General features: G+C 42.2%; 1 protein-coding gene across 2 annotated transcripts in view; it reads left to right on the forward strand.

The window, feature by feature from the left end:
• The window catches only part of LOC130123698 (WW domain-containing adapter protein with coiled-coil-like), a 34,469-nt gene extending 16,404 nt beyond the window's left edge, over window positions 1–18,065 (forward strand). Inside the window, exons 8-13 of one of the 2 annotated variants that reach the window (XM_056292955.1) lie at window positions 9,250–9,372; window positions 10,643–10,800; window positions 11,029–11,123; window positions 14,645–14,837; window positions 15,680–15,807; window positions 16,403–18,065. In XM_056292955.1, the coding sequence (XP_056148930.1) occupies window positions 9,250–9,372; window positions 10,643–10,800; window positions 11,029–11,123; window positions 14,645–14,837; window positions 15,680–15,807; window positions 16,403–16,472 (767 nt within the window). In that variant the 3' untranslated portion in view covers window positions 16,473–18,065. The remainder of the gene's footprint in view (window positions 1–9,249; window positions 9,373–10,642; window positions 10,801–11,028; window positions 11,124–14,644; window positions 14,838–15,679; window positions 15,808–16,402) is intronic. The other variant, XM_056292956.1, reaches the window with a different exon arrangement.
• Window positions 18,066–19,025: the final 960 nt, after the last annotated feature.

Consider the following 19,025-nt stretch of genomic DNA (forward strand, 5'->3'; position numbering starts at 1 on the left):
GATAATTTCCATGGTAAATTGGGTCAATAACTGATACCAATATTTTTTTTCCCAATGCAATATAATAATGATAATCATTACATTTATATAGCACTTTTCTAGACACCCAAAGTGCTTCAAATTGAAGTAACTCACTTCAACCACCACCAATGTGTAGCACCCACCTGGGGTGATGGATGGCAGCCATTTTGCACCAGAACACTCACCACACATCAGCTTGAGGTGGAGAGGGAGGAATCATTGAGCCAAGAGCCAAGTTGGGAATTTTGCCAGGACACAGGGGAAACCCCCTACACTTTGCGATAAGTGCCATGGGCTCTTTAATGACCACATTGAGTCAGGACCTCAGTTTAACGTCTCATCCGAAGGACGGCATCTCCTACATTACGGTGTCCCCGTCACTGCACTGGAGCATTGGGATTTGGTCTACTACTACTATTTCTACAACTATTGGCTGCTCCCGTTAGGAGTCACCACAGCGGATTATCTGTTTCCATTTCTTCCTGTCCTCTGCATCCTCCTCAGTCACACCAGCCACCTGCATGTCCTCTCTCACCACATCCATAAACCTCTTCTTTGGCCTTCCTCTTTTCTTCTTCTCTGGCAGCTCCATATTCAGCATCCTTCTTCCAATATACCCAGCATCTCTCCTCCACACGTCCAAGCCATCTCAAGCTTGCCTCTCTTGCTTTGTCTCCAAACTGTCCAACCTGAGCTGTCCCTGTAATGTACTTGTTCCTAATCCTGTCCTTCTTCGTCACTCCCAATGAAAATCTTAGCATCTTCAACTCTGCCACCTCCAGCTCCGCGTCCTGTCTTTTCATCAGTGCCACTGTCTCCAAACCATATAATATAGCTGGTCTCACAACCATCTTGTAAACCTTCCCTTTAACTCTTGCTGATACACTTCTGATACACTTTAACCTAGCTTCTTTTACGCTTTCCCATATCTTCATTCTGTGGCTGATCAACTTTATACCTCTGTAGTTGCTACAGTCTGCACATCGCCCTTATTCTTGAAAAGTGTGGGTGATCTGAAAATAGATGTGTGTACATTCATAGTGGAATATGACCTACAGAAGTAACAGTGCAATAACCATATAAAGCAATACCAGAAACTAGTTATTGTTTAAGGATGCACAATATTGACATTGTTGCAATATCCAGTAACTGATAATTTCCATGGTAAATTGGGTCAATAACTGATACCAATATTTTTTTTCCCAATGCAATATAATAATGATAATCATTACATTTATATAGCACTTTTCTAGACACCCAAAGTGCTTCAAATTGAAGTAACTCACTTCAACCACCACCAATGTGTAGCACCCACCTGGGGTGATGGATGGCAGCCATTTTGCACCAGAACACTCACCACACATCAGCTTGAGGTGGAGAGGGAGGAATCATTGAGCCAAGAGCCAAGTTGGGAATTTTGCCAGGACACAGGGGAAACCCCCTACACTTTGCGATAAGTGCCATGGGCTCTTTAATGACCACATTGAGTCAGGACCTCAGTTTAACGTCTCATCCGAAGGACGGCATCTCCTACATTACGGTGTCCCCGTCACTGCACTGGAGCATTGGGATTTGGTCTACTACTACTATTTCTACAACTATTGGCTGCTCCCGTTAGGAGTCACCACAGCGGATTATCTGTTTCCATTTCTTCCTGTCCTCTGCATCCTCCTCAGTCACACCAGCCACCTGCATGTCCTCTCTCACCACATCCATAAACCTCTTCTTTGGCCTTCCTCTTTTCTTCTTCTCTGGCAGCTCCATATTCAGCATCCTTCTTCCAATATACCCAGCATCTCTCCTCCACACGTCCAAGCCATCTCAAGCTTGCCTCTCTTGCTTTGTCTCCAAACTGTCCAACCTGAGCTGTCCCTGTAATGTACTTGTTCCTAATCCTGTCCTTCTTCGTCACTCCCAATGAAAATCTTAGCATCTTCAACTCTGCCACCTCCAGCTCCGCGTCCTGTCTTTTCATCAGTGCCACTGTCTCCAAACCATATAATATAGCTGGTCTCACAACCATCTTGTAAACCTTCCCTTTAACTCTTGCTGATACACTTCTGATACACTTTAACCTAGCTTCTTTTACGCTTTCCCATATCTTCATTCTGTGGCTGATCAACTTTATACCTCTGTAGTTGCTACAGTCTGCACATCGCCCTTATTCTTGAAAATTGGTAACAGTAAGCTTCTTCTCCACTCCTCAAACATCCTCTCACTTTCTAAGATTGTGTTAAATAATCTAGTTAAAAACAACACTGCCATCTCTCCTAAACATCTCCATGCCTCTACAAGTATGTCATCTGTATCAGCCGCATTTCCACTCTTCATCCTCTTCATAGCTGCCCTCACTTTCTCCTTGCTAATCCACCGCACTTCCTGATTCACTGTCCCCACATCATCCAACCTTCTCTCTCTCTCTCTCTCTCTCTCTCTCTCTCTCTCTCTCTCTCTCTCTCTCTCTCTCTCTCTCTCTCATTTTCTTCATTCATCAGCTCCTCAAAGTACTTCTTCCACCTTCTCAACAGACTCTCTTCACTTGTCAGCACACTTCCATCTCTATCCTTGATTGCCCTAACTTGCTGCACATCTTTCCCAGCTCAGTCACTCTGTCTAGCCAGTCGGTGCAAGTCCTTTTCTCCTTCCTTAGTGTCTAACCTTTCATACAACTCACCGTATGCCTTTTCCTTTGCCACCTCTCTCTTCGCTTTACGCTGCATCTCCTTGTACTCTTTACTACTTTTTTCATCTCTGACTATCCCACTTCTTCTTTGCCAGCCTCTTCCTCTGTGTACTTTGCTGTACTTCCTCATTCCATCACCAAGTCTCCTTGTCTTCCTTCCTCTGTGCTGATGACACACCAAGTACCTTCCCTAGCTGTCTCCCTCACTATTTCTGCAATGGTGGCCCAGCCATCCAGATCCAGTAACTCTTCACTACCATCCAGTGCTTGTTTTAACTCCTCCCTTAACGCCACACAACAGTCTTCCTTCTTCAACTTCTCCAATTGTGCTGAAAACATTCATCAATAATACCTTCGATTTCCAGCTTCATACCGAAAACTCTGTCTGACAGTCTTCACCTACAACACACTTGACATACTCTTCCTTCAGAATTACCTCTACCCCATTTTTCCTCCCATTCGCATCATGTAGAAGAGTTTGAACCCACCTCCAATGCTCCTGGCCTTACTCCCCTTCCACCCAGTCTCTTGCACACACAGTATACCTACCTTTCTTCTTTCCATCATATCAGCCAGATCTCTCCATTTACGAGTCATAATGCCAACCAACATTCAAAGTTCCGACTCTACCTCCACGCTCCTACCCTTCCTCCTCTCCCGCTGCCTCTGGTCTTGCCTTCCCCCTCTCCTCCTTCACCCAACAGTAGCATAGTTTCCACCAGCACCCTGCTGACCAGCAATACAGGTGGCGGTCGTTGGTAACCCGGGCCTTGACCGATCTGGTATGGAAATCTGTTTTATGATTTGCATATTTGATTTGGCAAAGATTTTACACCAGATGCCCTTCCTGACGCAACCCTGCCCATTTATCTGGGCTTGGGATCGGCCCTAAGAATGCACAGGCTTGTGTATTCTCAGTGGCTGGGTTGGGGCGTTGGGATTAAGTATTTGTTGTTTTTATTAGGACCAGAGGAAATTCTGCTGCCTACTGGCCCACCAACACCACTTCCGGCAGTTACTCAGTTTTCCCGGGAGGTCAGTCCTGCACATCGGCTTGGAGGAATTTTAGCCCATTTCTCTGTACAAAACATCTTCAACTCTGGGATGTTGGTGGGTTTCCTCACACGAACTGCTCGCTTCAGGTCCTTCCACAGCATTTCGGTTGGATTAAGGTCAGGACTTTGACTTGGCCATTCCAAAACATTAACTTTATTCTTTGGTAGAATGACTTGTGTGCTTAGGGTCGTTGTCGTGATGACCCACGTTCTTTGGAGATTCAGTTCACGACAGATGTCCTGACATTTTCCTTAAGAATTCACTGGTATAATTCAGAATTCATTGTTCCATCAATGATGGCAAGCCATCCTGGCCCAGACGCAGCAAAACAGACCCAAACGATGATACTACCACCACCATGTTTCACAGATGGGGTAAGGGTCTTACACTGAAATGCAGTGTTTTCCTTTCTGTAAATGTAACGCTTCTCATTTAAACCAAAAAGTTCTATTTTGGTCTCATCCACCTACAAAACACTTCTCCAATAGCCTTCTAGCTGTCCATGTGATCTTTAGCAAACTGCAAACAGGCAGCAATGTTCTTTTCGGAGAGCAGTGGCTTTCTCCTTGCAATCCTGCAATGCACACACTTGTTGTTCAGTGTTCTCCTGATGGTGGACTCATCAACATTAACATTAGCCAATGTGAGAGAGGCCTTTAGTTGCTTAGAAGCTACCCTGGGTTCCTTTGTGACCTGGCCGACTATTACATGCCTTGCTCTTGGAGTGATCTTTGATGGTCGACCACTCCTGGGGAGGCTATCAATGGTCTTGAATTTCCTCCATTTGTACACAATCTGTCTGACTGGATTGGTGGAGTCCAAACTCTTTACAGATGGTTTTGTAACCTTTTCCAGCCTGATGAGCATCAACAATGCTTTTTCTGAGGTCCTCCGAAATCTCCTTTGTTCTTGCCATGATACACTTATGGCATGAAACAGGCTTGTACTGTCTCATAAAGAATTTTCTTGACGCACTGGATTAATTTGCTCCTTATTTGTTGAGCACTTTCCCTACCGTTGAGTGTTTCGTTTAACAAAAAAAAAAGATATATATATATATATATATAACTTTGACAGCTGATGATTGCTTATGGCATGAATAGGCTTGTACTGTCTCATAAAGAATTTACTTGACTCCCTGGATTAGCGGTTTGGATAATGGATGGATATATATTAGGGATGTCCCGATCCGATCTCAAGGATTGGGATTGGGGCCGATCCAAGCATTTTTCAAGAGATCGGATCGGATTGAGCAGAAAATAAGTCCGATCTTTTGTTTTGTTTTGCGACACCTCCGCTCAGTCCACTGTCACGCAGCTGTCGTAAACAGGAAGCACAATTTGCGGCAGAATCAGGCATGACCAGGACGCAGCTAAAATGTCTGAAGTGTGGTGTTATTTTAAAATAGAAACTGAAAATAGCCCAACAGCCACGTGCAATGCTTGCAATGCAAGCATTTCGCGGGGCAGTTTTTGTAGAGCTGCGTACAATACCACTAACTTGATTAGGCACCTAAAAAGACACGAAACGGAATTTAACGAGTTCACTCAGCTAACCAAGGCGAAGGCTGCACTGAAGCAACTCACACTGGAGGGTACTTTTAAAAAGAGAGAGAAATTTCCTCCCGGCAGCGACAAGACCAGAAAGATAACTGAAAAAGTAGCTGAATTTATCGTTTTTGATGACTAGCCCATCGCTGTGGTAGAGGACACTGGTTTTCGCCGTCTTTTGGAGCTGTTGGAGCTGTCATAGTAAATTTGTTCCGCCAGGGAAAAAGTTCCGGATGACGCGACAATGGAACTTTAATAATTTGCACTCCTGCGCTCGCGCTAATAACCATTCCAGCCCTATCACAGGACACTGGAATGAGTAAAGACATTAGAAATACATTAAAAATACGGTATTTTCTAAATATTTTGGATGATCTACTCCATGTTATGTTATAGCCTGTAATAAGGGTCATAGCGCTCTTGCAAAACCAATGGATGCACATAATTCCGCCATTAATGAAGTTAGAATAGGCTACCCATTGCCTATTGTTAGCAGTCTGTTACGTAGTATTGTATTTACTTACACACACCATGCTTCAAAACGCAAAAATGAATGGCTATGCTTTGAAGTATCTAGCTGCTAGCAAGCTAATGTCTGACTATAGCTAACGCGATTGGTAGAGACTAGCTAACTGTTAAGTTTACAGACACCAAAGTATTAAAAAGCAACATTGATTTAAATCGCTTGTCAATAATATAAATAACAGTAGAACTGATGAGGATTACGTCCACAAAAGCAATGCAATGGTCTTTGAAAACAGCAAATATAGCCAGCGGTGGGAGATATATGTCTGTCCAACTCGCGAGCTCTTGTAGTCTGAGGTGAAATGACGTCTCGTGACAAGTAAAAAACCTCACGTTAATGCACGAGCGCTCACCAGCCACCTTTCATAGTAACCGCCCTAGCAATGCTGCCACTGAAAATTCTAACCCATACCGAACGCTACCGAACAGCTGATTAGAACGCCATTGTCGCGTCATCCGGAACTTTTCCCCCCGGCCGGAACAAATTTACTGTGACAGAGCCACATTATGTCCTACCTTCCCGACACTACATGCCATGCACAGCCCTGCTGGAGCTGTACAACAAGGTTCGTGACCACCTACTTGGTCTTTTATCAGGTGTGAAGGCTATTGCATTTACCACAGACATTTGGAGTTCTGATATTAGCCCTATGTCACTGCTTAGCCTCACTGGCACATCAGTTTCGCGAGTCTTATACAGCAGAGCATGTCGAACAGGCAATCGAGGAGATGTTGAACATGTGGGAAATAGACAAGCAGTGGGTCCATGTGATACTGTGTGACAATGCAAGAAATATGAAAAAGGCAATAGATGAGATGGAGGTACCAAGGCATATTTATACTGTTTATTTTGAAAATAAATAAAACCCCATTAAGGAACAGCTTGTATGCAGGCATTTTCTTTCTTAATGCATTGCAGAGCTATTCAATTGTCAAGCATATACATTGGATTAGTTATTCTAGGTAAATGTATCGGATCGGTATTGGCAGATAGCAATATTAAATGATCGGAATTGGACCGGGGCCCAAAAAACTTGATCGGGACATCCCTAATATATATATAAAGTAACTTTGATGCTTGGTGCAGATGTATTCAAGTAAAAAACACTGCTTTCTTAGTACCTGTCCTGATTAATTGGGAAATATTGCACTGTTTGTAAGTGACGGCATTCACTGAAGGGGATGAGCACAAATTACTTCAACTTAAATGAAGAAAATGTATAACATAAATTTTGGCATAACATTTTCAAATATCTTTGCTCTTGCATGTGTTCTGCAATGGGTTGATCCTTGAAATCTTACCTGTAAAATGCTGTCACACTTTTGCCCCAGGTGAAAACATTTTTTTGTAAATATTTAAAGGCCCTACATTTCTTTTTAGGCTGTAGCGTAACCTGTCTTTCCATCATTGCCTGCTGTTGACATGTAATTTATGCGTCATCATATCGGAGCAATTTATTAGACATTATTTTGATATCTATTCCCATCCTGATAACACATTTGTAAGCAATGATTGAATGGTACCAATAAGCTGACCGATATATCAGCACCCCTATTTATTGTTCTTAAAAGTGATTAACAATGAACAACATCCTCAGAGAAGTGGAAGGTAATCCTGAGTTAGGTACCTCCCACCCACCCCCGGTGGACCATTTTCAAGCTTTTTATTTTATTTGTATATATATAATTTTTTTCCCCCCTTAAAGGCTCAATGAGTAGGATTTGTTGGTTGTGGTTTTTAACACAAGATTCAAAGTTGGCCCCTCCTCCCCAGCTTAATGACACCAGAAGGGCATGCCCCTGACTGAAGTTGCCAGAACACATCCCAGTGTACAGGGCAACTCTGCGTCACTCTTCATTCCAATCCTCCCCTTCAGTGCTTGCCAGCAGGTGAAAGCCAATCCAGAATTCACATTCGTTTTGGAACGAGCTTCCTTCATTGGGCATTTTGCCTCGCTAGATTTGCGTTTTTTCAGTGCTGTGTCTGCCATTGTCATAGCTTCCTCCTGTATGTGTGCTTACAATTTGGTACCTGGTAGCTATGTTTTTATAGAGTTCTGCCCTCACACTCTGCATGCTGTTGTTACCTTGGGGCAACACACCCACTGCCCAACGCCAAGAAACGTCCTGTACTCAGCAAAATAAGAAAATACAGGCAGAGGACAGGGTTCAAGATACAGGCACCGCCACACATGTCTAGTGGATCATAAGTGATGATTGAGGGGGGATTATTTTTGCATGAGTCTGTACATTGATTTTTAGGAAAACCCTACTCATTCTGCCTTAAGAACTGCCAAGGCGATTGCCTAAGGACGAGATTTAAAACCACTGTTGTAAATGACAATGGAGGACCCTCAATTTTGATGAGAAAATATTCAAAAGAAAAAACTTTTTCAGGAAATAAATGAGAATCCTCAGGAAGAGCATCTGAGGAGAGGGATCCCTCTTACAGGACAGATAGGCATTTTCAGATAAGCATTTACCTTCCCTAATAGGTACTGATTTGGCAAGGCAGACAGTATGGTAACAGATTTAAAATAAAACACTTAGTGACTTCATGTTGTGACAACAAGAAGGTACAAAAAAAAGTCTGATTAAAAGCAACACCAAGATATTTAAATGAGGAACTTTGGGAAATCAGTGACCATGATCTGTCACTACTTTTTAAACGGATGCCCATGTCTTGCTGGGCAAATTACCAGAATCTATGTTTTATCTAATGACATTAGCACTGTGTTGGATTTGCATGTCTTTTTGTACCCTTCCTTGCCTTGTGTGTGCATTGTGCATCCTGCCATTAATTGGTGATACTCTTCTGCTGCTCCTCACCAGAGGGTATACTGCACTTTTGTCTTGTATTATGGACTTCCTGACTGATTTTTGTGTGTCGGTCATATTTTGACCTCTTAAATTCACCTATGTGTGTGTATGTGTGTGCAGCTACTAACTTACCTGGGGGGCTAAGAGACAAAATATTAGTCAGTTACACCCCATCTTAAAGCAAGTCACATGATGCAGTCACAAACATTGTCAGCTGTTGTCGTTGTAAAATTTTTAACTTCGTCACTGCTGCTAGTTGTTATAAATCTTCCACTTGTCAACTATGTAGCCCTCTTGAATCAATTTCCATATTGTGATTTAACTGGATCACCTTTTTTCAAAATGCTAGACCCAATCTCATGAAAGATTGATTGACTCACAAGATGTTATGCCATGCAAAGCTAAAAAAAAATCTAGTGGACTTGTAAAATAGCATTTCAGTTTTGCCGTCGGTCAGAATTAATTGGTTTCCTTTCACATAAAGTGTGTTCCCACATGTGGGATTCTTTTGCGTGTCCTCACCCGTATGTGTGTCTGTGCTCACTTAACTGTGTACCTTCCTTTGTGAGTGCATTTCCTCTTTCCTCCCTCCAGTCCTGGCGGCTGCTGTCACCCAAGCTTCCTTGCGGTCTATGCTTCATAAGCTCCTCACTGCTGGACCATCTGCTTTCAACATCACTGCTCTGCTCTCCCAAGCTGCTCAGCACTCCAACCAAGGTATGGCCTTCTCGCTGTCTCTCACCACCGTCTCCACCTTGCCCAACCCTCCTCTACTGTTAAATGGCCTTATCCTTCACTCCCTAAAATTGGTTTAAAAAAAATAAACAAGTCCTAAATTACATTATCTACCCAAAGCCATAACTGCATCTAGCAAGTCATTAATGTCACATGTTGTCACACTTCATTCCATGACCATGTTCTTTTGATGGAATTGTGTGGGATGCTTGTTTGTTGTATTTAGTCAGTCATATTCTTTCATGTTTTTTTTTAAACTGCTGATTGGTTGGTTCACCTGTCCAATTGACATCTTAAAACTCCTGTAGTATGTCAGTTTTTATAAGGCTATTTGTGGCAGTATGGATTATTTCCATTATATCCATTAGCCCCATCAGTCTGAATACTTGAATATGTTAAAAGATAGGCATTGCTTTGGAATGTAACTAGATGCTTTCTTTTTCTCCATGCTGGGCTTGTGCCAATGCACAAAGCCATTGACAATGTTTACAGGGCATCATTTGTGATCCTAACTGGAGGCAGAACGAGCTAGCATTACACAATGCTAGTGATACTTAACGTGTGTTGTGTTGTTGATTGAATTACCAATGCTATGAAAGCAAACTTCGTCTTGACTTATGTACAGGTATAATTTTCAAATGATGAAGAATTGAGCAAAGTTTAGTTGGCATTTGCATTCATCAGGTATGTAACCTGTACCTGACAGAATATCACAGACATAAACTCAGATACAAGTTGGCTGCTTTAAGATGATGTTTAAGTTTGTAGTATCTTGGTTTGTGTAGTTAGCAGTTTTTGCAGATATGGGCATGACCATTAACTAGCATTTCATGCCCGTATTTGCATATGAAACTGGTTGTTGGTTTCAGCCATTATTCAGCTATTATTGTTTATAAGGGTGGGGACACCTGCAGTCAGTTTAGAATGAAGAGGTCACTTAGATCAATCCATCAATCAAGTTGCATTTTATATAATGCTTTTCTAGCTGTAAGTGATGAGACGTATCTGTCAATAAATATGTATCCAGATGAACTGATTCAACCTTCTTTGATTTTCTTACTTGGATTATTGAGCATGTATCAAGACATTCTACATTTAGTGCACAAAATGATAGTATCGGGCATCAGTGATCTCGCAAGTCAGACAGTCTCACATGGTGATGATCCGACAATGTGAATATGGATAACATCCCCCAAGCCTACAGTGATTTCCTGTCTTTTTGACATGTTTTTGTACCTTTTGTCTTCTCTAGCAGCCCAGCAGTCCAGCCAGTCCCCAGTGTCTCTGACTTCAGATGCCTCACCAAGGCCCTATGTCTCACCACGGAATGGCACTCCACAAACCAGCTTGATGAGCCAGAAGTCCTTGCAAGGCATGACCCCTGGTATCATCGGGTCTTCCCAAACCAGGGTGAGAACCAGATATTTTCGAAAACACGTTTGCCCTCTGACACCCATATATGCAACTTATTGTCAAATCTGCTATGGCGACCCTTGAAAAACTGGGAACAAGCCGAAAGAAGATTGTCAACTACTCTTTCTCCCACCCTGACCCCTTCTCTGCTTCATTAACCTTTACCTGTCCTGTATTATAATCCATCTTTTTTTTTTTTATCTTGCCACCCCTCCTGCTTTCCAGGGCAATGTGTCTTCAGGTAAACCAGGACCAATCCTCCTGTCTCAGATTTCTGTAGAGAAACGTCCGGAGGACCCTAGAACTCACCAACAGAGAAGGTAGTGTCTTTAATATTCCTGGTGACTGATTCAGATTCAGGGGAAAGTGGCTTTTACTCATATTGGTAATGCTAAACATTTAATTAGTTTTTCAGTTGAAATGCATTTTTTGGGGGGGTATTTTACCCTTTGACAGGACAGTATAGATAGACATGACACAAGAGATGATGAGACAGTAAGAGAAGACATACAAGGGTCTCGTGGCTGGATTCGAACCTGGGACACCACTGTCAGACCAAAACCTACATGGTACATGCTTAGCTGGATGAGTCAATTTTTTTGAATTTGCACAGTGTATTGTCTGTGAATGTTCTCATTCATCCAGGTCATGGTTATCCAAAGGAGTTGAATCAAGTGCAACTGGACTTGATATATAGCCGTGAAGACGTTTTGCCTCTCATCCAAGAGGCTTCCTCAGTTCGTGCCTATCTGACTAGACCAAGCTAGTCTGACTGGCTGGTGATGAGACTCAGAATTTACCCTCTAGGAGTCGTTGTCAGAGCTATTGATATGCGTGGCTCTTTGTGATCCGATGTTTACCAACGCCTGTTGCTAACAGAGCCATAGATATGGCTCTGTATATCAATAGCTCTGACAACGACTCCTAGAGGATAAATTCTAAGTCTCATCACCAGCCAGTCAGACTAGCTTGGTCTGGTCAGATAGACACGAACTGAGGAAGCCTCTTGGATGAGAAGCGAAACGTCTTCACGGATATATACCAAGTCCAGTTGCACTTGATTGGGTGCACAGTGTATTCAAAGCTGCTATGAGTTCGTCATTCTCAATTAAATTTTCATGCCTCTATATGACCAACATAAACAAATGAGACCACCAGCAAGATGATTAGATATTGCCGCACGATACCAAATGGGCTTTTCTGTGTAATCTGACTAAATGATTTATGGCACACAGACGGAATATATAGCCACAATCAGAGATACATTATCTCATGGCTGTATATCATGCAAACACCTATTTTTTCCGAAAACACCACTATATCGCTTAATGCACAAACTGCCAGAGGGTGAATGTAGGTCTTTGCAACATTCTCAAAATGAAGTCGTTCTACAAAACACTACCATTTTTGTCCACAGGAGTGCACATAGTCAACAAAATTTTAATATTCCATGTAGTGGAGTGGCCTATGTCACTATGTCAGCTTAAGTTGTTTGTTGTGATGGGATTTTTTTTTTTGTTGCTCAAAGCATATGTCAGTACAGTGAATAGAACAAGTCTACACACTGTTAAAGTGGCAGGTTTTTGTGATGTAAAAAGAAGAAGAAAAGAAACTAAGATAAGTCATGTCAGAACTTTTTCCACCCTCAATGGGAAATTAAAACCTATAAAAATAAAGTGAAATTCAACCAGAAACATTTTAATGGGAAGAAATAAAAATACAAAACTTACAATAACGTGGTTGCACAAGTGTGCACACTCTTGTACAACTGGGGATATGGCTGTGTTCAGAATTAACCAATCATGTTCAAACTCTTGTTAAATAGTCGTTAGTATACACCGACCTCAGTTAAAGTTACTAACCCAAAGTGATTAACCCCAAATAAAGTTAAGCTGTTCCTGTGAGATTATCCTGACATCTTCTTGGTTGCATCCAACTGCAAAAGCCATGGTCCATGAAGAGCTTACAAAGCATGAACGGGATCTCGTTGTTGAAAGGTATCGATCAGGAAGGAGGTATAAGAGAATTTTCAAGGTATAACATTTACCATGGAACATAGTGCAGACAATCACTAACAAGTAGAGAAAATATGGCGCAACAGTGACATTACCAAGAACAGGACGACCCTCCAAAATTGATGAGAAGACGAGGAGAAAACTGGTCAGGGAGGCTGCGAAGCGACCCACGGCAAAATTAAAGGAGCTGCAGGAATTTCTGGGAAGTACTGGTTGCTCCCTACATGTGAAAACAATTTCCCGTATTCTTCATATGTCTGGGCTATGGGGTAGGGTGGCAAGACAGTGTGGCCTTTTATTTTTTTTAAATTTTTCTCCCCAGTTGTACCCGTCCAATTACCCCACTCTTCCGAGCCGTCCCGGTCGCTGCACCACCCCCTCTGCCGATCCGGGGAGGGCTGCAGACTACCACGTCTCCTCCGATACATGTGGAGTCACCAGCTGCTTCTTTTCACCTGACAGTGAGGGGTTTCACCAGGGGACGTAGCACATGGGAGGATCACACTATTCCCCCCAGTTCCCCCTCCACCCAGAACAGGCGACCCGACCGACCAGAGGAGGCGCTAGTGTAGTGGCCAAGACACATACCCACATCTGGCTTCCCACCCGCAGACACGGCCAATTGTGTCTGTAGGGACGCCCGACCAAGCCGGAGGTAATACGGGAATTGGAACCAGCGATCCCCATGTTGGTAGGCAACGGACTAGACCACCACGCTACCCGGACGCCCCCAGTGTGGCCTTTTCACATGAAAAAAAAGCATCCAAGCCCAGCTAAATTTTGCTGAAAGATACATCCAGTCCATGTGGAACCATGTGGAAAAATGTGTTGTGATCTGATGAGACCAAGGTTGAACTTTTTGGCTCTCATTCCAAAAGGTATGTTTGGCACAAAAACAACACTGCACATCACCAAAAGAACACCATGCCCACAGTGAAGCATGGTGGGGACAGCATCATGCTTTGAGGCTGCTTTTCTTCTGCTGAAACAGGGGCTTTAGTCAAGGTGGAGGGAATCATGAACGGCTCCAAATACCCGTCGATTTTGGCGCAGAACCTTCAGGCGTCTTCTAGAAAGCTGAAGATGAAGAGGAATTTCGCCTTTCAGCACAACAACGACCAGAAGCATACATCCAAATCAACAAGGGAATAGCTTCACAACGTTTTTGAAAGGCCCAGCCAGAGCCCAGACGTGAAAAAGTTCTGACACGATTTACCTTGGTTTCATTGTTTTACAACACAAAAACCTGCCATTTAACGGTGGTGTGTAGACTTTTTATGTCCACGGTATGTGTGTATCCAGTCTATGTGTCAATGTCTTGGACACAAGAACATGAATGTCCCTGATACTTAAGGTTCAATGCTTACTTATCACACCAGATAAAATGTAATGTCTCATATTAATGGATTTTAATCTACTCATTATGATGGCTTTGATCTATGAGGGCTTGATAGTTGTAAAAAAAAAATCAATGTCAAAACTTTTCCAATACTTCAGATTTCATACTGAATTTAAAATAATGCTTTTCAGTGCCCTTCTACTTGTGAAATATTATAGTTGTTCACAAAAAGATGCCTTTTTACAAAAGATACCTGGTATTTAACTAATTAATTTTCCTCTGTACAGATGCCCATAAAAGATTTGACAATGTGAATTCTCATTGTAATATCCAGAAATTTGAAATATATTACCCATTTTGATACCTTGAGATAAATAGCACTACTTAAATTTGCATCATACTGAGGCATCTTTTTATTGGAACCTTACCCAAATAAAATGAAAAAGAGTTTCTACCCCGAGGTTAATCTGATGTCTTGCTCTGGCAGCCAGGAGATCCCATCACCAGGACAAAACCACATATCTGGGGCCGGTGGGGCTGGGCTACCCGCCTCCTCCAGCACCACCAACCAAAGCCAGGCAGGTACGCCGGGCTCCTTCACTCCCTCCCTGGCTGCTCACTTTGATGAGAACCTCATCAGGCACGTTCAAGGTTGGCCGGGAGAACACACAGAGAAACAGGTAAAGTCTTTTCACTGAAACGAGGACGACTAAGCATTAATACTCAGAAATGGCTAGTTGATGACACTAGAGCAGGGGTGGGCAGTCTTATCCAGAAAGGGCTAGTGTGGGTGAAGGTTTTTGTTCCAACCAAGCAATTACACACCTGTGTTTCCTAATCAAGTTCCTCAGCAAAGACTCTACTGGTTGATTAGTGGGATCAAGTGTGCCCACCCCTGCACTAGAGTATGGTTCATTGAGTGAATAGACTCTTATTTACTTCCTTCTGTTGAATAAACTTATTAACTTCCTTTTCTTGAATACATTTTTAATGACACTGCCTCACCATTGACAGTGTCATACAGAACTGAGTTCTCTGTTGGGAGTAGTAGATCTGCATGAACATAATGGAATTGGATAAGAGATCGTAAGTTGTTTAATCATATCCAGGTGTCTGATAGTGGCCTATAAACAAGGCTCAGCGTTTTTGGTTTTTATTTTTCAAAGCCATCCAGCATGCCGAATATTGCCACAAGAGGACACTGTTACATAACCTCACACGAACAGGAACAACTTCTAGATCTGTGGAAACATAAACTCTGGGTGAAAATCAGTTTAGAAATCTGGGTATTTTTCGGTGAAAATCTATAAAAACCGAAAACGCTGAGCCTTGCCTATAAATCTGCTGATACACAAGCCAAGATCTATGACAGGTTTACATGGTTAAACCTAAATGCGACTTCAGCAAGTGGATCATAATTGTGAACGCAGTGAAGCTGTGTGAATATTGAGGTCTGAATTTTGACTACAGTACATTTTGAATGAAGTTCTTAACATGACACGAAGCCAATGCTTTCTCTCAGGCGGCGCGGTTGCGTGAGGATCTTCACAACATGGGCAACTTGTACATGTCTGAGATCTGCACAGAGCTGAAGAACCTGCGCTCCCTTGTCAGAGTGTGTGAAATTCAGGCCACACTGAGGGAACAGAGGTGAGAGCAAATGAAATGTGTAGACAGATGAAGACACACTCTTCTTCTTAGTCTTCTCTTTTTCCCATCTTGGCCTTTATCACTGTAACTGTTGCCCTAAACTGATATCAATAAGATTGTTTTAATTATGTTTTGTCAAACACATGTCATTCTGTTTCCATGTTGTCATTTTTCGAATGCAAGTTTCCTCTTTGACTTTTAGTGACTGTCCACCTCTTGGAGAATGATGCTGATTAGTTGTTTAGCTGATCAAACATGCTCACGAGGGGGATCGGTGGTGGCTATAAATGTATAACCCCGTGGTCTTGCATTCCAAAGATCATCGAAAGGATGGAGTTATTATAACCCATACTTGATCATTAATAAAGATTGCCTTTACAATTGGAGAATCTGAACTCCACTTGCAGATTAACTGTTGCGAGGACACAAATTGGCATACAAATTTCCTGTGTTGTATGCCAAGCCTGCCGACAGCACAGGTTTAAAAAAAAAAGATGGAGACACGCATAAACCTGTAAATACAGCTGCCTGTATTGACTGCATATAAACTGCTTGGTAACAAATGTCCTAAATCACAATTTTATCTCCCCTCCAGAATCCTGTTTCTGAGGCAACAGAGCAAAGAGCTGGACAAGTTGAAGAATCAGAACTCGTACATGGTTTGAAAGCATGACTGCAGAATATAGATGGTTGGATGAGAACGTAACAGAGGAATAGCAACAGACAAGGGCAGCCAGCACCTGGAGGCTGCACTAATAGCGTGCTATGTTCTCTCTACAAGGCTCAGAGAGAGAGAGGCCTGGGAGCAGGAAACTGGATATGGCTTAAGGCAGAGCGTGGCTCTAAACATGAAGCTCTACCATCCTGAAAATGTCTGTCTACTTTTCTCCACCCTGTGATTTGTCCTCGATTTCCAGAATGGACCGAAGGTGATGGTTCACGAAGTAGGACACTTCTATAAGTGAACAGTGACAACTTTAGGGATGGGGCCTTGGCTTTTTGACATGGGAGACTTTTCAAATGGCACCTTTTAGACTTGTGAACTCTTGGATTATGTTTATTGTTCTGGATTACCTTGTTTCTGATGTTCTGATGTATAGTGGTAAGGAAAGTTATTAATTCCATTCCCCAGAAAATGAATTTCATAAAAAAGTGACTCAAATCACAAGTCAAACGGGTGCTGAAACCATGTCTGTGGGCCGAACACACATTCCCTTCAAACTCATCAAATGGACTCGATAGTAATGACTCATTGACTCATTTGGATGGATTCAGATGTAGTGACATTTACCATTTTGCTTTTTACTCACAATGTACTAATTGATAATATTCCCTATGCCAGTGTGTGTTGGAGCTTATTGTTCCAACATATAAGAATATGAGATTAGCCCAAAGGCCAGATAGCTTTGAAACGGGGAACGTGTGCTTGATTTATCCTCTCTAAAGGTTAGGAGCTGATGTTAAGGTTACAGTGTCAGTGAGGTGCAGCTAGGTATATCAGAAACACCTCTTATGTTTCAAAGCTTGTTTAAAAACATATAGTTTTGGACCTAATTGGGCTCTAGACTCACATCAGGTTAGCCCAGACTGCTTGTTTTCTGGTCCCCACTTTCAGCAGTCTATCTTTTTGTATTGTCGTTAATGTTATGTTTCTATCACAAGTGGGCAAGTGTTTTTCTTTTGTGCAGCTTCACAAGATGGTGTTGAAGAATAGATAGAAAAAAAATGTAAAGGTTCTGATTTTTACAGTCATGTAAACTAAATTATTGTTGCACATTATTGATTACGTCCTTATAGTGATAATGAAGAAGATGGAAATACATTTTTTTTTCTCTCGACCAATTCATCATCTTGTCTTGGTTCGGCTATCAAGGCTGGTGTCACTGGTTTAAATTGACTCTAGCCGTATTCGGCTAGCTTTTTTTTTTTATAGAGTTCATTCATTATGAGCTGGTGTACTTTTTTTATATAAATAAGAGATTTCACGTGAAACTGCGATCATACTCTACATCCACACAACTAGCTCTCAGATCTGTAGGTTACTCTGTACCCTGTCCTTTCAGAAAAGGAAGGACTGGAGGTAGTTGTTCCATCAGTTGTGACTCTGGTGGGCAGGTTTTGTCTGATGCACACACTTGTTTTGGCTGTAGGGCAGGGGAAGGACATTTCTGTGGGGTAGAGAAGCTTTGTATATTATTCCATAAAGTATAAGAAAATAAAATATTCTACCACACTCCCATGTTTTACATTGTTTTGTTTTTTTTTTAACTTAAAATTGACATGGCCAGCTCTTTGTTTTAGTGTGCTGTATGTCTTAACAGAATGCCCCACTTAATATTCCCATTACAAGTCCAGTAATCTTGCACCCAGTCAGAAACACAAAAATAAAAAATAATTTCTGGACACGATGGTGACATAGAGCAAGTAATCACATCTGAAGTCTAGTGTTGACCGTTCACATAGATATTGCTGGTTATGTGCACATCTAAGTTATTACTGTGTCACATGTAACTATAAAATGTAGCCTACACGCTTGCTGAAATTTGGATAGCAACAGAATGGAGGTGACCTATTACATGAGTCGACCAAAATCTCAACAGTTTCATGACTGATGAAGGTTCAGAGCCATATATACCTTGAGGTGTGTAGATATTTTGATTTTTGTGTCATAATGAAGAGAAAGAATGAAAGGCAGTTTGTATTCATAAAAAGAATTGTATCTTTACAATGGAATTTGTCTTCTGCATTTAACCCATCCTATTGTATAGGAGCAGTGGGCAGCTGCAGCGCCCAGGGACCAACTTAACTCCAGTTCTTCTTTCCATTGCATTGCTCAGGGGCACAGACAGGAATATTAATCCTAACATGCATGTCTTATTCATGGTGGGAGGAAACCCACGCAGACATGGAGAGAACATGCAAACTCCACACAGAAAGGACCTGGGATGGCCTGGGGTTCGAACCCAGGACCTTCTTGCTATGAGGCAACAGTGCTAACCACTGGGCCACCGTGCCACTCAAAGTAATTCACATTATTTTGAAACTACAGGAAAGAACATGGTAAAATAAATGCTGCAAGTGGTGAACTAGAGATGTCAGGAGCTTTGCCAGACAGAGTAAGATGTTCTTGTCAGACATTGACCATGGCCTTCCACATTGAAACTCCTTAGACTATATTTAGCTTATCCTACCTGCAAAGACCCACAGGTTGCTTGTTC

Source organism: Lampris incognitus, chromosome 14, assembly GCF_029633865.1.
Source record: "Lampris incognitus isolate fLamInc1 chromosome 14, fLamInc1.hap2, whole genome shotgun sequence".
Classification (NCBI taxonomy): Eukaryota; Metazoa; Chordata; class Actinopteri; order Lampriformes; family Lampridae; genus Lampris; species Lampris incognitus.